This window comes from Pelodiscus sinensis, chromosome 1 (assembly GCF_052426305.1).
Source record: "Pelodiscus sinensis isolate ZL-2025 chromosome 1, ASM5242630v1, whole genome shotgun sequence".
Classification (NCBI taxonomy): domain Eukaryota; kingdom Metazoa; phylum Chordata; order Testudines; family Trionychidae; genus Pelodiscus; species Pelodiscus sinensis.
Genome location: NC_143052.1, coordinates 259,165,281 through 259,184,548, shown reverse-complemented (window position 1 = coordinate 259,184,548; position 19,268 = coordinate 259,165,281). Strand labels below are relative to the sequence as shown.

At 40.0% G+C, this 19,268-nt stretch overlaps 1 protein-coding gene across 3 annotated transcripts in view; it reads left to right on the top strand.

Moving 5' to 3' along the window:
* Positions 1–19,268, top strand: part of GPC5 (glypican 5) — a 935,733-nt gene that overhangs the window by 172,211 nt on the left and 744,254 nt on the right. For all 3 annotated transcript variants that reach the window (XM_089775428.1, XM_075918825.2, XM_075918827.2), the window contains exon 5: positions 7,747–7,869. In XM_089775428.1, coding sequence (XP_089631554.1) covers positions 7,747–7,869 — 123 coding nt within the window. The remainder of the gene's footprint in view (positions 1–7,746; positions 7,870–19,268) is intronic.

The following is a 19,268-nucleotide window of genomic DNA, read 5'->3' as shown; positions in this document are numbered from 1 at the left end:
GGCTGGATGGCAAAAATGGTCTTGCCACACATAGGCCGCCACACCCATGTTAAGAGGACATCCGGCTAACTAAAATCATGCTGGGCCACTGATCTTGCCAGGCCAGAGAATGCTGGACTAGAAAGGTGCAACCTGTATGTCTTGCTAGCATGTGCTCTGTTCTTAAAGGGAGAGTGCATGTGCCTAGCACTGGCATGCGTATGTATGTATGTAGATATAGATATATAAATGCCTGCTGAAACCATAGGTGAATATTTTACTTTGCCATCTTTTTCCTTTTCACCTCTGTTTACCCTGAGGAAGGGAGCTGGAGCCAGTAGCAAGGATTATTTCCATTTTTGATTCATGGAGAGGAGAAGGCACTTACAGGCTTAGCTATTAGGCCAAGCTGGTATCACTCTCAAAGTGTTTTGGGTAGTGACAAGAGAATTGCTAGCACTGTATTCTGTGTGAGAGAAAGAGAGGCGGAGAAACTAGCTGCTTCAGCTAGCATAGGATCCTCTCTGGCACCATCTGCTGCTTTTTGCAGGACATTGATTAGGATGCTGCTTGCAATCTGTTCTCTCTTACTTTGTGGCTGTGTCTACATTGGCATCCCTTTCCGGAAAAGGGATGCTAATGAGACACTTCAGAATTGCAAATTCGCGGGGGATTTAAATATTCCTTTCAAGTAGGAATAAGGGATCCTCCGGAAAAGGGCTTATTTTCCGGAGAATCGCGTCTAGACTGGTGCTTCTCTCCGTCAAAAACCCTGAGCCAGAAAAAAGCAGCAGCCATGTAAATGCAAATGCCGCGGGGGATATTTAAATCCCCCGTGGATTTGCAATTCCGAAGTGTCTCATTAGCATCCCAATGTAGACACAGCCTGTGTGTCTGGCAAGGTGTAAAATCCCTGGTTGTTTCCCCTAACAGTGACCCAAGGAGATACTACACTGTATTCCTTGGAATCTCATTGAAGCAAGTGCCAGTTAATTGAGTAAGACTTACTGGTAGGGTTGCTAGGTGTCCGGTTTTGAACCGGACAATCTGTTATTTGAGCTTTCTGTCCGGGAAACAAATTGAGAAAATACTGGACATATAAATGTCCGGTATTTTCTAATTAAGTGAGTTTTATTATTATCATGAGTATCAGTATGTAGTTGTGTACTGCCTGGCTGGTAGACACGCTCACACTGCGTGAGCATGTTTACCAGCCAGGCAGTATGCAACTGCACAGTAGAGAAGAGGCGGGTGGGGTGGAGCCGGGGCAGGATGGAATCCCCGGGGCTAGACTTGCCCGTGCACCCTGCCAGGACCGTGCAGCACCCCGGGATCTGAGTGTGCCCTGGCCAGCCTCACTCCCTGCCATCTGTTTCTCCCCCGCTTTTCCCCCCACCCTGGTCAGCCCCATTCCCCCCCAACCCCTCCCAGCCAGCCTTGCTTCCCATTGGTTAGTTCCTTTCCCCGATCTCCCCCAATGAGCTCCACTCCGCACCTGCTGGTTCCCCCCTGGCCAGCCCTGCTCCCTCCAATCCCCTCCCAGCCAGCCCTGCTTCCCACCGGCCGGTTCCTCACCCCACCAGCCCTGCTCCCCGCCAGCAAGTTCCTTCCCCCGATCTCCGCCAGACAGCCCTGCTCCTCGCCAGCTGGTCCCCCCGGCCAGCCCCGCTTCCCCCCAGTCCCTTCCCGGCCAGCCCCGCTTCCCCCCAGTCCCTTCCCGGCCAGCCCCGCTTCCCCCCAGTCCCTTCCCGGCCAGCCCTGCTTCCCGCTGGCCTTTCCCCCCCATCTCCCTTGGCCAGCCGTCTCCCCCCCCACCACCACCCATCTGAGATCTAGTGTGTTCGGTATTTTTTTGAAATCATATGATAATCCTACTTACTGGTTCTCACAACAATTAATGCGCTATTGTATTGATAGAACTGCAATTAAATTTTGGTGCCTTTGTCAACTCAAGCTAATTGTGTGGAAGACCTATGCATCCTTTAAAGTGCTGAGATAGCACAATGGTAGGCACAGTTTAAGAACCTGAACTGACTAGAACAGAACAGTGCTAACTTTTTTTTTATAAGAGCCACCACTGTTGCTTAATATAAGTCCATTGTTTATCATCTGTTTTTATAAGCATTAATAACATATCAGGCTTTTCTCTCTGTGTGTGAACAATCAAGTAATTTCTACCTCTAATTCTCAAACTTTTCAGTGTGCATCCGAGATTGATTTGCAGACTACCTTACCTCCCATCCACTACCATGTGGACTGCCTCTTATCCTAGTCATGAGAATACAGTATTCCCATGGTAAATACAGCAGCTGCTTATGTGGAAATGTAAAATAACTAAATTATGTTTTTAAAACTGCTCCGCTGTCGATTCTGTCTCTGAAGGGAACAACCATTTTCTGTCTTCCTGTGTACTACTGGCTACTTGTAGAGAAGTTGAGACAGTTCCTTTTCATTGTTTCCAGATATTTTTTTCAGACTTTGGCTGGGGTTAGTGGTTTCTCCCATTATGGTTAGTATTGGATCAATGCCCTAGATATCATTAGTAACAGGTATTTAAAAATCTTTATTAGTGTTGTAGTTTCCTAATATACAACTCACAAATGACTGTTGAGATGGAATCTTCTATATATATTATATCTGTTATCTCTGCTGAAATAATTCTTATTGTCAGCACTAGTTAATAATTTAGACAGCTGGTATCCAAACCAATATTTTCTAATAATCAGAGACAACAGAAATAAAGCAAATATTTCTGTGCTTTTGATACTGAATAATCCTGCAGTTAATAAAGCTTACTTTTGTAACTATAAAACTAATATTAATAGATCTTCTAAACAATGTATATTTTTACCACTAAACATGAATAGCATCTAAATGTTAGAGCGGTAAGGGAATAACGCGGTCAAAACCGAACATTTCCACAGCTTTTTCAAATAAACAGATAAGCAAGGTCTGTAGCTTCTGATAACTATGATTACACATTTGTGTTCAGCTGCTACCATGGCATCTTATCTAGAAAGAAATTATTCAAAATTTGACATTTAAACTCTCTGCTCTTCTGTCTGCTTTGGTCAGACATCTAGAGAGGTTGAAATCAGTTGTTATTTCTCCATTAAGTGCAGTTTTGCCTCAGGACTTATTTACTAATACACTGAGTAGTTGTCCTTTCTGAACAATTTGTCAAAAAATCACTAAAACCTGTGTTCTGTATTGTGTATGGATTGATTGTGGTTCATTTGCAATTATGGCAATTATGTGGGTGAAGCCAGACAATCACTGTGCTCTTGGATGAACTCACACAGAAAAATGACAAGGAGAAAACCAGTTGCTCGGGGGTGAACACTTTTTTCATGGAGTTAAAAATGTCTGATCTCCAGGGGAGCTGACAGACCCTCTGGGCAAGGTGGGGAGGGAGTGACTCCACACTCCCAGAAGAGGTATGGCTGTGGGCAGAAGGGGCAGAGCTAGGACAGCTAGCCCTCAGCAATGCCCAGACCATGTCTCCTAGGATTCTGGAGTATGCGGGAAATGGCTGCAGCAGTAATTTAAAGGGCCTGAAGCTCTGGACACTGTTGCAGTAGTAGTGGCTGGTTGCTCCAGGCCCTTCTGAATCGCCCCCTTTGCCCCACCTTGTTAGCAGGCTTGCTGACCTCTTAGTCAGTGTACCCTCTAAACTGCAGGGCAGCACAGCTTCACAGGTGATTAATCAACCCCCCCCCCCCCAGACAGAGGCTCATGGCCCCATGATGCAGTTTTTTCTGTCAAATCATTCCATAGGCTTCCAAGGATGTTTCTTGCTGTTTTTCAGCTGTCTAGTAAACTTTGTGCTCCTCCTCTCTGCCTGAAAGCATGCCGGCCTCTCTTGTGATGAGCCTTATGCCCACAGTGCAGCTGATCCTACAGTATTTTATTAGCTTCATTTTTGAACAAGAATTCTTGGTGCCTGCCCTGCTGTGTGCCATGGAAAGAAACAATTCAAGATTGATGTTGGGATCCACAGAGCAGCATATGCAGGATGCAGACAGCAATCTTAATATTGTAAACTTTATACATAATATTACCATTCGACAGACATTCATCTTTATTATCCCAAGCATTCATATTCGTTAACCCTATTTCTATACTGTATATTATACTATGGCTGGCATGCTTACTCTCTGTAGTCTTCTTTCCACTGTTATGTTTTAAGCTTATCCTTCTCTGTTCTGTCCCAGCATTCTGTTGCTATTGCTGTCACTATATGATCCACTCTGCTGCTTCTTCTGAATTCTTTGCTCATTTAGGTTTCTTCTGATCTCTTCTGGGTCGTCTTCTGCTCCTGCTCCTATCTTTACTAACATTTGCCTGCCCGCGATCTGCCTTATGTACAGATTTTGGCCTGTTCTGATTGGCTTATATTTCAATGCTAGCATGAGCATAGCTATTCTCAAGTCACTTTCAGACCCCTTCTAATTGGTCCATATTTACAGATCAATCGTAACTCCTAAATCTGTGCAACCCTCACATGTTATTGGATTGAGTATGCCTGACTGACCCCTGCCTGCAGTGTTGGAGTGATCTTTATCTAATCTCAGTCCATATTCCTAATTGGCGGTAACACTTCATTGCTTGGAACGCTTAAAGTTACTAGACTTTTAAACTACAAAATATTGCCTTATTCAATATATTCTTATTTATTAATGTTATTGTCTACTGCTGCTTTCCTATTCCTTACCTATTTTATTTTATTTCAGTTTCCCCCTCCTTCTAGTTAATGATGGTAAAGCAATGTTTTTCAGTGCTGTATTTGGATATAATTGTGATGCAGTTATGAGATAATGAGCAGTGGCTGCAGAACAGTCGGAAGCACAAAGCCATATCCTTTGAACTGCATGTGGAGCTCACCCTTGCAGTGCAAGGACACCAAAATGAGAGCTGCCTTCATAGGGGAAAAGTGTGTGGCGAGAGCTGTGTGGAAGCTGGGAACTCCAAGCTGCTACTGGTCAGTCACAAATCAGTTTGGAATTGGAAAATCTACCTTGGGATTGATGTGATGAAAGTGTGCAGAGTCATGCATTGACTCCTGCTATAAAGGGCTGTGATTCTGGGCATCATGCACGAAATAGTGAATGGCTTTGCTACCATGGGGTTTCCTAAAATTGCCCTTGGGCAATAGATGGCACAGATATCCCAATTTTGACCCCAGATGATCTTGCAACAAGAGTACACCAACAGGAAGAGCTACTACTTTGTGGTATTGCAGCACTTCTTGAAATATATCCTCCTCATTTGCCTCCTTATCTGATGGAGGCACTCCAATGGTCTATAGGAGCTGGTCCTCAAAGGCAAATCTGCAAAAGCAAAAGAAACAATCTGAAGAGTCAGTATTGTGAGTGCACTTAGTCTTGAATCCTAAAAGCTACATACCCCTTTCTAACTTTCCTTGCCACAAGCATGCCACACAGGAGCACTAAATACGGTGTGTTCAGACTTGGGGAAGGAAGTAGTAAGATGGGAGATGGGGTCTGGGTGGTTTCAGAAAGGTATCACGACAAGCACTTATTCTAAATACCGGCACTAATTTCCACAAGTAATGGTGGTCAAAGCTGATATCTCACTACTGAGTATAATCAAAGATGCAAGTGTATATCTCCTGCATGCACATGAGCAATCTGCTCATAGGTGTAAATGTCCTTCCTCTGGATGTGAGCTCTGACTGCCCAGACTCCTCTCCCCACGTATCCCCCTGGATCCAGCAGCTTTGGTGTATTCTAGAAGAGAGCTCATTTGGAGCTGTCATAGTTAGCAACAAATGAGAAGATGCTAAGTAAACTCCCTTTGCCAAATTTAAAATTTCAAGAATTCCTGAGCCTTTAAAGGGGGAAGGGTGCATGTCTATGTATCTGGCTGCAGGACAGCAGAGTTTAAACTGCTCACTTGAGTAGTTATGAACACCTGGAGGTCACTTAAAGCAACATAAGCAAGTGTGGTATATACCCTGACACTGTGTTGCTCTATCTTTTCCACAAAAAGCTCTGTGCTATCTGTCATGGTGGTCTCATTATCTCATCATAGCAGGGGAGTTAATTTGGGAGGAGCATTACCATGTGCACACTGTCACTGTTCTGTTGACAAAACCCTGTAGTGTAGATACAGTCTAAACTTCATTACTTTGCGGAATTCTAAAAATCATGGTTTTAATAAAGATATTGGGTTTATGGCTCATTACAGTTTATTATTTATGGCTGTAACCCATTGACACCCCTTTTCTGTTCTATCACTGCATTGGGGCTAACATGCGATGGTGCATTGAATAGTCTGAGAATGTGTTAACTACTTGTCTTAAATAATCTGTTCCCCACTTTGTGACACTCTGAGTACCTTTCCCCAGACCCATGGAAGAGCAGAACTTGTTCAATAAAAGAAATTACCTCTTCCATCTTGTGTCTCTAGATAAAATCATCGTTTTTTAAATGACTGACTGTATACAAACATTTAATTTTCTTTGCTTTCATTTAAAAATGGATAGCACTTATTCCTCATACTCTTTTTTGAATGTCATGTTGTCCAAGTACAGATAAATGCATAATGCATTTGTAGCATAATTTTGTCTATCTCCAACCATTGGGCAGAAGTTAACGGCGTTATGCCTGTTGGTTTGCAGGACAGTGAATATTGCATTGATGACTTTCTTCATATCTGTAGGACATAGATAATCTCACATAGTGTGAAATGTTGAATCATAACAGATACATATTTATATTTTCACAGCAGGTATGAGTCTTGCATGGAGAGATTTTCATTACATTAGAAAGTAGTTTATAAAAATGAATATAATAGTCCACTTACTTATTAGTATCCAATAATTTAATAGGTATTTATTTGTTTGATTTAACTACTCAATGTGTCCCAGTTCTAGGCAATTTGACAATTATTTAAAATAAATATGTGTATGTAAACAAATACTCCAATAGCATAACATGCCAAAAATTTTGAAATAAATTATCCAAACAGTATTTAAACAGCCAAAAATATCATCTCCACCATAAACCTGTTTTACCCAAAATTTCATCTCCCCATTATTCCTTAATTAATAGATAGTCATTGTATCATAGCTTGAAGCCAGGAAAAAAGCTATTGAATATTAAATACTTCTTAAAATCAGGACATCTATGAAGGTGACTAAGTATTTAGACTTGTGTTTTTTGGAATACTGGCTTATTGATACACATGTGTTGCTTCCCAGAGCAGCAGTAAGGAAAGGATTGGAAATGAAGTGAGGTGAAAATCAAGAAAGTAATTTTACAGACCATCAGTTTGTGATTTGTAGATCCCTGCAGATCTATGGATATCTGTTTTGTATCCGTGGATGTGGATTTGTGGCTCATTTTGTATATGTGGATACAAATTTTGTATCTAGAATCCTGCAAATTTGTGGATATCCATTTTATATTTTTGGGTATCAGCAGATGTGCATGTGGGTATCCTTGGATCACTTTTGCAGATGTGACTGCAGATATAAATTTTTTTATTCAGGCAGAGCTCTAGTGATTTGGTTTGATTTTCACAAAGGGTAATGTTAACTTTGTAAGCTATTAAGTAGTGTTTCCTTCAGGGCACTTAATGTATCTAGAAAAGATATTGATGAATTGACTAATAAATGCAAGTCAACAGAGTGACAAAAATGGCACATTCTTTGATTTCTTGTAACAATGTGTAATAGTTTGATTGCTCAGTATTGCCATGTTAATTATTTTTCCTGTGATTTTGTTTGTTTGGTTTTGGTAGAGAATTTGTGAACAGTCTGCGACTATTCAAGACATTCTATGGAGGCCTGGCTGATCATCTGTGCATCAATGAGTTAGCAGCTGCTGATGGGCTAGCCTGTTGGAATGGTGAAGATGTAAAAAGGTACTTCTTCATTCTGTTATCTATAAGAGTACTTTTATATTTTTATACTTATATTTTCTCCAAGCTTCTTTCCTGGTAGAGTAACATTGAATATTGTTATTTTGGTTAAGAACCATTGCTTTAGGAAAATATTCCCCCTATCAAACTTGAAATTCTAAAATCTGTCCATATCTTTCTTTCGAGAAAATATGAAGCTCACTGGTCCTCCAGTGTTTTGAGTTGTCCATTTCTCAGGCCCAGTCTGGTACTTGTTGACTATTGAGAAAAGGTAGGTTTATCATTTGCAATAGTAAGTCAGCAGCAGGATAGGATTTTTGTTTGAGGATGTGAAAGTTCAAAACTGGTATGTTTAAAAATCCCTTTAGTATTAAGAGCAGACAACACATTTCAACCATTCATTTAAAACTTTCTTTGACTGTGAGGACTAACTTAATTCTTGGTGAATATAGCTTCTCATGAGAATATTAAAAGTTAAGATACTAAGATAAACTGTTTTAAAGGCGAAACAAATTATTAAGCACTGGCTTGGGAGCAGTCATTCGCTAGCAGTATTACAGACTGATCTTAGCAAACTACCAAGCTCCTGGAAGTAAATCTTTGGAACCAATATATTTCACAGTGCACAAAACAAAAGCATTTTGGATGACAAGAAGGTTTTCAGGAAACTATAGTTAATTCCTCTATTCTTTCAAGTCCCAAGACAAGCATAATTTTCAACAAGAATTCTTGAGGAAGACAGGGGTTGAAGCATTAGCTAATTAATTATAACCAGTGTTTGTAAGTATTGTCTGCTTTTAGTACAAAACTGAGCTAGTGCAAAATAGAGTAAAATTAGCTTTTTATCTGTATATCATAAGTCTATACATGTTGTCTTGTTCAGGTCACAAAGAACTGTCTTACCATTCCTCTTCAACAGGAGTTAGGTTTGCCGTTACTAAGCTGTGTGTCAGCCCCCTTGATGCAGGATCCTGTCTTGCCAGCAGGGCCACAACAATGGTGGGTCAAGCGGGGCACATCATAATCAGGAATGCAAAGGCACAATAATTAGAAATGATAAGCTGTGAAAGTAAAGAGCGCAACATGTGCTAACCTAAGAGGGGGGGCAGAATTAATATGTTGATCCCGGTGCAAAAATACCTAATTCTGGCGTCACCAAACTCCTCAGATCTCTGCCAGTCCCAAGCTAGCATAGCAGCTAACAGTCAATGAGCCCCAATTCCCACTTTCTCCAGAAATGTTTCTGTAGTGTCCCGGCCTCTCCCTGCATGCGCTCAGACATTATTAAGTTCTCTGTCTCCAAAAGAGTTGAAGCATTCACCAGCGTGTTAGCTCAGCTGTGGACATCACCCTTCAGTTTAATACACAACCCTGAGATGAATTTGAAATAAAACAAGCATCAAAATAATAAATATTTAAGGCATACTAAGTAAGAACAGAAGGCACATATGATTACCAGGAAAATAAAACATGTTTTGGAGTAACTAAAATGTAAGGAGGCCTTTGTCTAAGCAGGTTTCTCACATATATTCAGTTCCAACTATTTTATGTTTTTAGAGCCAAAGCATGCATTATGAACTGAAAGGTGTTGCTCCCAACATTTGTCCCCAAGGTGATGGATGCCAAAACAAGTTTCTTTGCCTGGGTATATTTCCAAAGTATGCTGTCTGTTTCAAGAGCCAATAAGTCTTCTTAGGGGTGTGCAAGCTCCATCCCCTGGAATGAGTGTTAAATGCCTTCCTCATATTTGTTTAGCTTGGTTGCTTCATTTAACTTACATATAAATGTACTTTTTATTATCCTCTGAGCTATTACCTGGCTCAGCTTACATTGGAGACACAGGAAAGCTTACATTGGAGATACAGGTGAAATAACATTCCTTTGTCTAGGACAGGTGGGGTTGCCTGCTTGCAAAATACCATTTAGGGACATATTTCCAGCACACATCTATAATCCTTTGTGGAGAACCTGTGTGTAGATCGTGCAATAGTTATCCATTTGCATATTATATCAGACATGAAATCTTTTAGACATAGATTATGACAGCAGTGTGTTGGTGCAGTGTGTGTGTGTCAGGCGTGATGTGAGTTATGCTGTTCCCTCTGCCAGCTTTCATTGAGGAGATTTCCCTCTTCTCTGGTCACACTATAAGAGGATGTCAGAGAAGCAGTACTTTTATCTTTAAATATGTTGCAGAGAAACATTAGGTTTAACAGGGGGAAGTCTAGAAGGTGAGATATGTCATAGCTTTCTTAATGGGCAAAGAGGGTTGATAGTGGAGCCCCGGCCCTCTCATTCCAGTGGGCTCCGCCTCAGGGTCCTGTAAGGACTACCAAATATCCATTATCCAAGGGTGCCTTAAGGCTGTGTTCCTAGCCACTTTCTGCTACTCATTCTCTTGTCAAAAACTTGCAATCTGTTGCAAAGTAGTGAGAGAAAGGTCCCAAGGGAACTTCAGCCCCACTGGGTTCAGTAGACCCTTCCTCTCCAAGAGAAGGTTTCTGCATTGGCCTTCCTCTCTCTCTCTCTCTCTCTCTGCCTTGTCTGGACTGTTTGGCGCCTTCTTAAGCTCTGCCTCTGGCTGGAGCATGCTCTGCAGGTGTAGCTGGAGGATCTCACTTATGCACAGAGTGGCTCCTTAACACTTTAAGTCCTAATGCAAGGTTTATGCATATAGTCACAGACCCCATTCTAGAAAACACACACACACATACTTACATTTACTTTGTGACTAGTCTCCCTGGTCACAGTGGGATTACTGTGCTTGAAGCCTAAGAGCTTGTTGAAGTCAATTCAAGTCTTTCTCCCAAACCTTTATGAAAATCATCACCTATGGATTATATATTTTTTTTCTTTTGCTTTAGTCTCAGGTCCCATCCCAACCCTGCCTCCTGTGATGTTTGTTGTCTTCCTTCAAATAAAGTAAAAGCCATTCAATCAAAGTTATGATGATGCAGATATGAAATGAGAATTTGTATGCTACTTCAAACTTTAGAAGTGGCTGAATTTCTGATGTCATTACTTCATATTGCTTATTGTTTTATTCTTAGTGTTACAACCTCTTTGCCAAGTGTCAAGTATGATAATACACAATCACTCATTTTAAAATTAAATATGAATGGATCCTTTAGTTTTTACATAGGATAAAACTCCCAATGAACTGTATGCCCCTGTATTATTTTAAACTAATGATACTTGACCAAAATATATCATTAGTACAGTGATGACTCAGTGTTCTGTTGACATTTCAAATACATATTGGTAAGAAGCAGCTATAGATCTGGTTTTAGTTATGCTTTAGCTTTCTTGTTGTTCCTAATATCCCCATATCTATCTGATCTTATACTCTTCTACTTTGGCAATTGTACGCTGTAAATTGTTGGGTTTTCTTAGTAATTATTTTTGCAATATAGAAAAACATTTTGAGTTTACATGGCTCACACCTAAAGTTATAGATTTCACCAAGAATTTTGAAACTCCACCTCTCAAACTAACTGATTAGTTGAAAAGAAGGGGCTGTTTGATTCACATTAGCTTTTTCACTTTACGAGTTGAACTTCCTTGGTCAGGCAACATCTGTGGTCCTGCATAATTTTAGTTAGCCAGATGTCCTCTTATCATGTGGGTGGCCAAGTTTCCTGCAGTCCCATAGTTTGTTTACAGTCACCAGTCACCAGTTCTGGCTTTTATTATTCTGTGCTGTTGTTTAGCTGTAATTTACCCCTAAATGTCTCTTAAGCACCCAGTAATCAGTGGAAGTTTTGGTAATGCTGCTTGACAATACTGACCTCCTGGAGTTCAGCAAATTCTCTGGCACCATTCAGGATCAGAGGATGCTGGATTAGAGAGGCTCAACCTGTAGTTTAGTTTATTTTCTTGTTTGTTTTGTTTTTCAAGTTTGGGTGTAAATTTTAGACTCAATTTCCTGTAAAAAACTGACAGTGCCTAAGAGCATAACTTTCAAAGGATGAAAAGATGCTGACTTTAATGGCGACGGGGCATAGAAGTTGGTTCAGAATGTCAGAAGATGTTGACTGTCCTGTGAACTCATTGAAGCATGTCTTGGTGATATGGTTAAAACTAAGCTTTTTCATGATTTTATTGCAAATGCCATTTACTTTAGGTCAATGACTAGAACAAAGGATGACATTCCAAAGGGTCTATGTACATTAAATGTTATGCCCTTCTTTGTTTGTAGAAGAGGTTTCCAAGTATTTAAATCCCGGGCTTCATTTGCAACTTCGAATGCCTACATTAACCTCCCTAGTTCGAACTAGGGAGCTAGTGTAGACATATCCTAAGATATTTATTAATAGCTTGGGTGCCACAGTGGCACATTCAAACAAGCCACATGAACTCAGTGCTGGTGCAAAACACAAAATTAATTCTGCTCATGGGAGGAAACTTTTAGAAGGAACACTTCCCCCAGCCTCTTCCACCCCTTCATCCCCCCGGAGTTAATGTGACACACATTGGGTTAATGTAATTGCAGGATAGTAGCATGAGGGGGGTTTGATTGGGGCCAAACTCATCCCTATTGGTAGGAGGATGGTGGGAAAAGTTCTTAGAGGGGGTCACATGACACCTTTTACTTCTGATCATGTGTCCATCTTGACCCCAAGAGTGTTATCTCCAGAGGCATAGCTAATGGGGGGTCAGGGCGTGGTTAACAAGGGCCAGGGGGTGTAGTCCCTTTTTGCCCTTGGAAAAATGTTGTATGAAAATGTCACTCCTGCTGCCTATAAAAGGCAAATAAGCTCAAACCCCTCCTCCCCCCATAAGAACAGCCATACCAAAGAAAGGTTCATCTAGCCTAGTATCCCATCTTCCAACAGTGTCAAATTCCAGATGCCCCAGAGGGAGTGAACAGGTAATCATCAAGTGACCCTCTTCTGTCATCCATTTCTAGTCTCTGACAACAGAGTCCAGGAACAGCATTTCGACCCATCCTGGCTAATAGCTATTGATGGATCTAACTCCCGTGAGTTTATTTAGTTCTTTTTTGAGTCCTGTCCTCTGGCAAGGAGTTCCACAGGTTGACTCTGTGCTACGTGAAGAAAAACTTGCTCTTGCTTTAAACCTGCTACCTATTAATGTCATTTGGTGATCCCATGTCTTATGTTATAGGAAGAAGTGAATAACTTTTCCTTACTCACTTTTTCCACACCAGTCTTTTTATTCTCTTTCCATACAAAACACTTGAAATTATAGGCAATTCATTTTGTGTCCATAAATTATATTTTCCATAAGCTTCCTTTCTAATTTAACATATCTGCAAGAAATACTGTTATAATGATAAATGCTGGTTAAAAAAACCCTCAATTCTCATTGTTAAGATTTATGTAAATCTTGTAATATTCTTTATCTTCCCAGACTGGAAATGTACATAATTAGTCAACAAAACCTGAATTGTGCTTTTACACTAGGGGTGTGTCTAGACTACATCCCTCTGTCAGCAGAGGAATGTAAATGAAACACTTTGAAAGTGCAAATGAAGCAGGGATTTAAATATCCCGCACTTTGTTTGCAGAATCACATAATGGTGGCACTTTCGAAAAAGTGCTATTTCGAAATGAAAACCGCAGTCTGGACGCGGTTCTTTTGAAAACAGGGCACTTTTCGAAAGATCCTGTAAACCTCATTTTTCGAAAAAGCGTCTAGGCTGCGGTTTCAATTTTGAAATAGCACTTTTTCAAAAGAGTGCCATTACGTGATTATGCAAATGAAGCACAGGATATTTAAATCTTCATTTTCACTTTCTAAGTGCTTCATTTACATCCCTCTGCCGACAGAGGAATGCAGTCTAGACACACCCTAAAATATGTTATTCATTTTCCTTTTTTGATGAATATTAACACATAAGTCACTTTTCAGTGTGTTGACGTTAGTGAAAATTGTTCTTGAATGTTCTCATAGAGCAAGGAAGAGTTGCTTTGGCGTTTTTTTTTTTGTTTGTTTTTTAATTTGATTGAACATTATAACAAATTGCTTGCTTCTAAATCCAAGAATCTGAAGCATGGTGAATAAATGTATTGAAAATGAAGGATGTCCCCTATTAAATCATAACAAAGGGCGGGTAATAGGAATTCCCCAGAGTGGTAAGGACTAGAAAAATAAGAGGAAGAAAGATGACCAATAAAATGCTGGGATATTTAGTCTTTTCCTTCTTCTCTGGAATATAGTCAGATGTGATGCCTAGTTTTAGTCTGTCAAAAATGTTTAAAAATTAATCACAAAGTTAACATAATTAATCAGTTTTAGTCACACTGTTACACTGTACTAGAGTATCGGTTTAAATCTGTTATACATATTTTGCAAGTTTCTCTACATTTTTGAATATATTGATTTCAGTTACAACGCAGAACACAACGGGCAGAGCGTTGACTTGTATTTTATTATTTTTTATTACAAATATTTACTCTGTAAAAGATCAGCTTGTGGATTGCATATTTTTTAAGCATGTGAATGTTTAGCATATCTAGCATGTAAAAACTCTGCAATACTGGTTACAAACAGTGCCACGCAAATGTCTGTTCTCCCTTTCAGATGATATTGTAAATAAGAATCAAGTAGTATTATCTTTGATAAACGTGAACAAACGTGTTTGTCTTAGCAATTGGCCAACCAAGAATTTGTACTGAATGGACTTGCAGGCTATAAAGTTTTATACTACAGTATTTGTGTGAGGTGAATTAAAAACTACTACTACTTTTATATTTTTGCAATGCAAATATTTAATACAAAATTTAAAAAAACCCTATAAAGTGAGCATTGTATACTTTGTATTTTGTGTGGTAATTGAAATCAATGTATTTGAAAATGTTGAAAAACATCCACAAATATTGTTAATAAATTTGAATCAGTATTCTATTTTTATGTAATAGTGCAATTACAATTTAAATGAATGATGATGAATTTTTAATGAACTTAATATGTTTTGAATCAATGGCTTGAGTTAACTGTGATTGACAGCCTTACTTGTTTTGTAAACCAAGTATTGTTTAACTCCTTTTTTAAGTTAGAGCCTTTATTTGTGGATTGTTTTCTTCTTGTTCTCTACATAGCTGCAGAAACTGAAATGTAGCTCAGAATTTAGAGTATGTGTCCTGATGAAACCAGGAGCTGTTGCTGTGGTGATTGGAGCTGCTTAGCCATATTATGGTATAAAGTGTTCCAAGTCTGAAAATATTTCACCTCCTTTACATTAAAGGCAAGCAAATCTCATGTTTTTTTCAACTCTGTAGCATACTTGAAAACCAAACCCAACATAAAACAAATGATCATGCAGCTTGGGGGCTTATAGTATGTAGACGATTTGTGTGTCCTTGTCTGACTGAAATTCTCATAAAAGAAGTAGCATCTAATTGAATTCTGTTTTGATATATAGGGTACTCTTCATGTAATGAATTTTATATAATACTACAATGAGACCTTTTTGCATAGCTAATTTCTGAAACATTAAACATTTCTGAAAGACAAGCATTTATCACATCCAAATACTGCTATAATGGGACTAAATGAATTATTTAAGCAGTATTTGGGGCTATGGCAGTCCTTCTCTGGGGGCCTTTGTCACTGGAGTATTCACAACAGTCTCATATAAATGTTCGCAGCTTACCAGTCCCAACAGGTAGCTTTTGAACAGAAATGATTGCACAACAGTTTAATACTGGTAGGGCTTATATATGTTTTTGTAGGTGTGTTGGTTCCCTTACAGTACAGACTCTGAAACTACAGAGCTTATTGCAGCCTACCTATGTTGGATAGCCTTGTAGGGCAGATGCAGAGAATGCTAACAGAAGAACTTTATCTGTCCGTATATGAGAACACCATCTCTGTGACTAGCATTAGCTATGTCAGTGGCAGCACTCTTTCATCAACATAGCTGCATTTACACCAAGGATTATATCAGAATATCTGTATCACTCAGGCATGTGGATTTTTTTCATATCGCTGACCAATCTAGCTACGCCAACATAACTTTCAAACACAGACAAAGTTTCTATAATGACAACTGATGCAGAGGAATCTTGTTAGCTTCCTTTCAACACCCTTATATATGTTATCACAAAAGCTGATTGGTTATTTCCTGATGTGTTTTAATGAAAAAATGCTGAATCCGCAAAACCAAAATGCTTAGCAGAAATGGTTCACTTTTGAGAAGTTTTTGCCATGTTCTGGTGGACAGGAAAAATAAATAACAGAGCAGAGGACATTTTTGAAAGGCATCTAACTGATTTAGGAGTCTATTTTATTTTCAAGTGTTTGATGGCTAGATCTGAGGGGACTTAATTACTGAAGTCCAATAGTAAGATACCAGTGAAATCTTAAAAAAAGCCAGTTCAGATCTGCTTAGCACAGAAGGGTTTAAGTTCCTTAGGTGCTGACATTTCCGTTGATGAACCTACACAATACTGCCTAAGTCCTGATGCTGCTGACCTGCTTGCAATCCAGGCTTGCACTTAAATCCCAGGAGGATTCTCAAACTAGCATTCTCCTGCCTGACTCCTCACTTGGGCCTGAGTTTTCAGGTGTTGTTAGAGGGCTGCCGGATGTCTGGTATTGGCCTGGACAGTCCGGTACTTGTGGTCTCTGTCTGGTAAAAAAAACTCCAGAAAATACCAGACATGGAAAATGTCTGGTATTTTCTGATTTCTTCAACATTCTTCCCCTGCTGCATCTGGTGGGGGAGCGTGGGATTTAAAGACACACGGTTTTTGTTTTTGTTTTTGTTTTTTTGCTCAACCAACTTTTTTCCCCCCCACCATGTTTGGTATTTTTAGTGAAAGTATCTGGCAACCCTACTCATGGATTGTATCTCAAACAGCTGGGGATAACCAGACTGAGAAGTTGGGATGTGCATATGACCCTAGGGTGTGTCTAGACTACAGGGTTTTGTCGACAAAAGTGGACTTTTGTCGACAAAACTAAACCTGTGTCTACACTACCGCTGAGTTCTGTCGACATAATGTCGACAGAACTCAGCAGTTTTGTCAACGCTGGTAAACCTCATTTTACGAGGCATAATGCCTTCTGTCGACAGAGTTCTGTCGACAGAAGGTGTTATTGCATCTAGGGTTGTGTCTAGACTACAGGGTTTTGTCGCCAAAGCAGCTTGCTTTGTCGACAGAACTGAATGTAGTCTAGACGCTCTTTGTCGACAGAAGCTTTGTCAACAGTATCTGTCGACAAAACTTCTGTCGACAAAAGCCTGTAGTCTAGACATACCCCTAATTATAAATTAACCAGTAATCAGCACATATCTGGATCATTGAAGACCATGTTTTGAATTCCCAATTGTCCTAATATGGAGCAAGGACTTGAATGCAGGTCTCCGGTCACCCACATGGGTGTGCCAACCCTCAGGGTGTAGGGTTTTCTGGAGTAGAATCAATATCTCTTGTTGCAGCCATTCCATTTTGTATTAAAACATTAAATATTCTCTGGGCCAGAGAGAGCCTGATTCTATTGCCTGTAGATATGAGAGTCCAAAGTTAAAGTTCCTGATGCAAAACGGGAATTTGAAAACAGTTCTTCAACATCCAGGTGAGCACTCCTACTAGTGGGTTAAGGCCAGAAGGAACTATTATGGTCATTTAGTCTGACCTCCCATGTTGCATGAAGCATAGATCTCAAAATAATTCAAAGAGCCTATAATTTAGAAAAGCATTCAATCTTGATTTTAAAATTGCCTATGATGAAGAATGCACCACAATCCTTCGCAAACTGTTCCAGTGATTAATTACTCTCTCTATTAAAAATGTATGTCTATTGCCAGTCTGGATTTGTCTAGCTTCCACAGTCTAACAGTAATTGGACTGTTTTATATTGTCTTTAGGACCTGTATCTTCTCTTTCCAACAAGCAGATGGTGCTGGGATTCTTTGGGTTCTGCAGGAGTAGTTGCCATAATGGTGAGAGAGGGTGGGAGCTCATAGGGCTCTAGATGGCAGCTCATAAAAATGGTGTGAGACTTGACACACATTACTGTTATGTGTGGCATTCAAGTTAAAGGATATACTGCTGCTGTTCTGCATCTGGAGGTCTTACATAATACATTGAGCATTGTCTGAAGAATTTACTCCTGTAAGAACATAGAGAAAAAAAGAGGAGTTATTCATTGAGAAGCCTTTGGCCATTATCTTTGAAAAATCATGGAGATCGGGAGAGATCCCAGATAATTGGAAAAAGGCAAATGTAGTGCCCATCTTCAAAAAAGGGAAGAAGGACGATCCAGGGCACTACAGGCCAGTCAGTCTTACCTCGGTTCCTTGAAAAATCATGGAAGGAACCTTAAGGAATCTATTTTGAGGCACTTGGAAGAGAGGAAAGTGATCAGGAATAGTCAGCATGGAATCACAAAGGGCAAGTTGTGCCTGACCAATCTGATTAGCTTCTATGATGAGGTAACTGGCTCTGTGGACATGGGAAAATCAGTGGATGTGATATACCTTGACTTTAGCAAGGCTTTTGATACGGTCTCCCACAATATTCTTGCCAGCAAGTTAAGGGAATGTGGATTGGATAAATTGACGGTAAGATGGATAGAAAGCTGGCTAGAAGGCCAGGCCCAGCGGGTAGTGATCAATGGCTCGATGTCAGGATGGAGGTCGGTTTCTAGCGGAGTGCCCCAAGGTTCGGTTCTAGGACCGGTTTTGTTCAATATCTTTATTAATGACCTGGATGAGGGGATGGATTGCACCCTCAGCAAGTTTGCAGATGAACTAAGCTAGGGGTGTGGTTTAAAGTAAAAGGTTCAGAATGTGGCTAGCCCCAGGGAGGCGCAGAAACAGGCAAACTATTACTAAATATCTTTTAAACTTTTATTAAAGGGCTTCTACGTATAAATTATTTTATCAATTTTTTACATACGTAGGCACCAAATAATTATTAGAATGACCAATAAGCAAAATGCAATACAGTAAAGAAAATTCTTTGAGGTTTCTGTAAATCCCAATAGTTGTTAACAAGGGACCAGGGATTATTAACAGTTACATTTACATCAGTCTTACTTATAAGACTAATCATTTATCTAAAACTCTTAACACTACTACTTAACAGTACCTCTAAACAATTGCAAATAACAATACTTACGTTTAACAGACACACAAACTACAACAATAACAACAACATATTTGGTATTCGTTATGTTTGGTATACATTACGCTCTACAGGAACTCGTTTGGTTCGGTGAGCGAGAGGTGGCCCTCGGGTGATCAGTCCTTGGACCTGGCTCATATTCTGGCTCATATTCTGCCTTCCAATGATGGCAATACGCGCGAGAGGCCTGGCCAGCAAAGAGCCTGCTTTCACAAGGGGGAGGGGTAGATACAGTTGAGGGCAGAGATAGGGTCCAGAGTGACTTAGACAAATTGGAGGATTGGGCCACAAGAAATATGATGA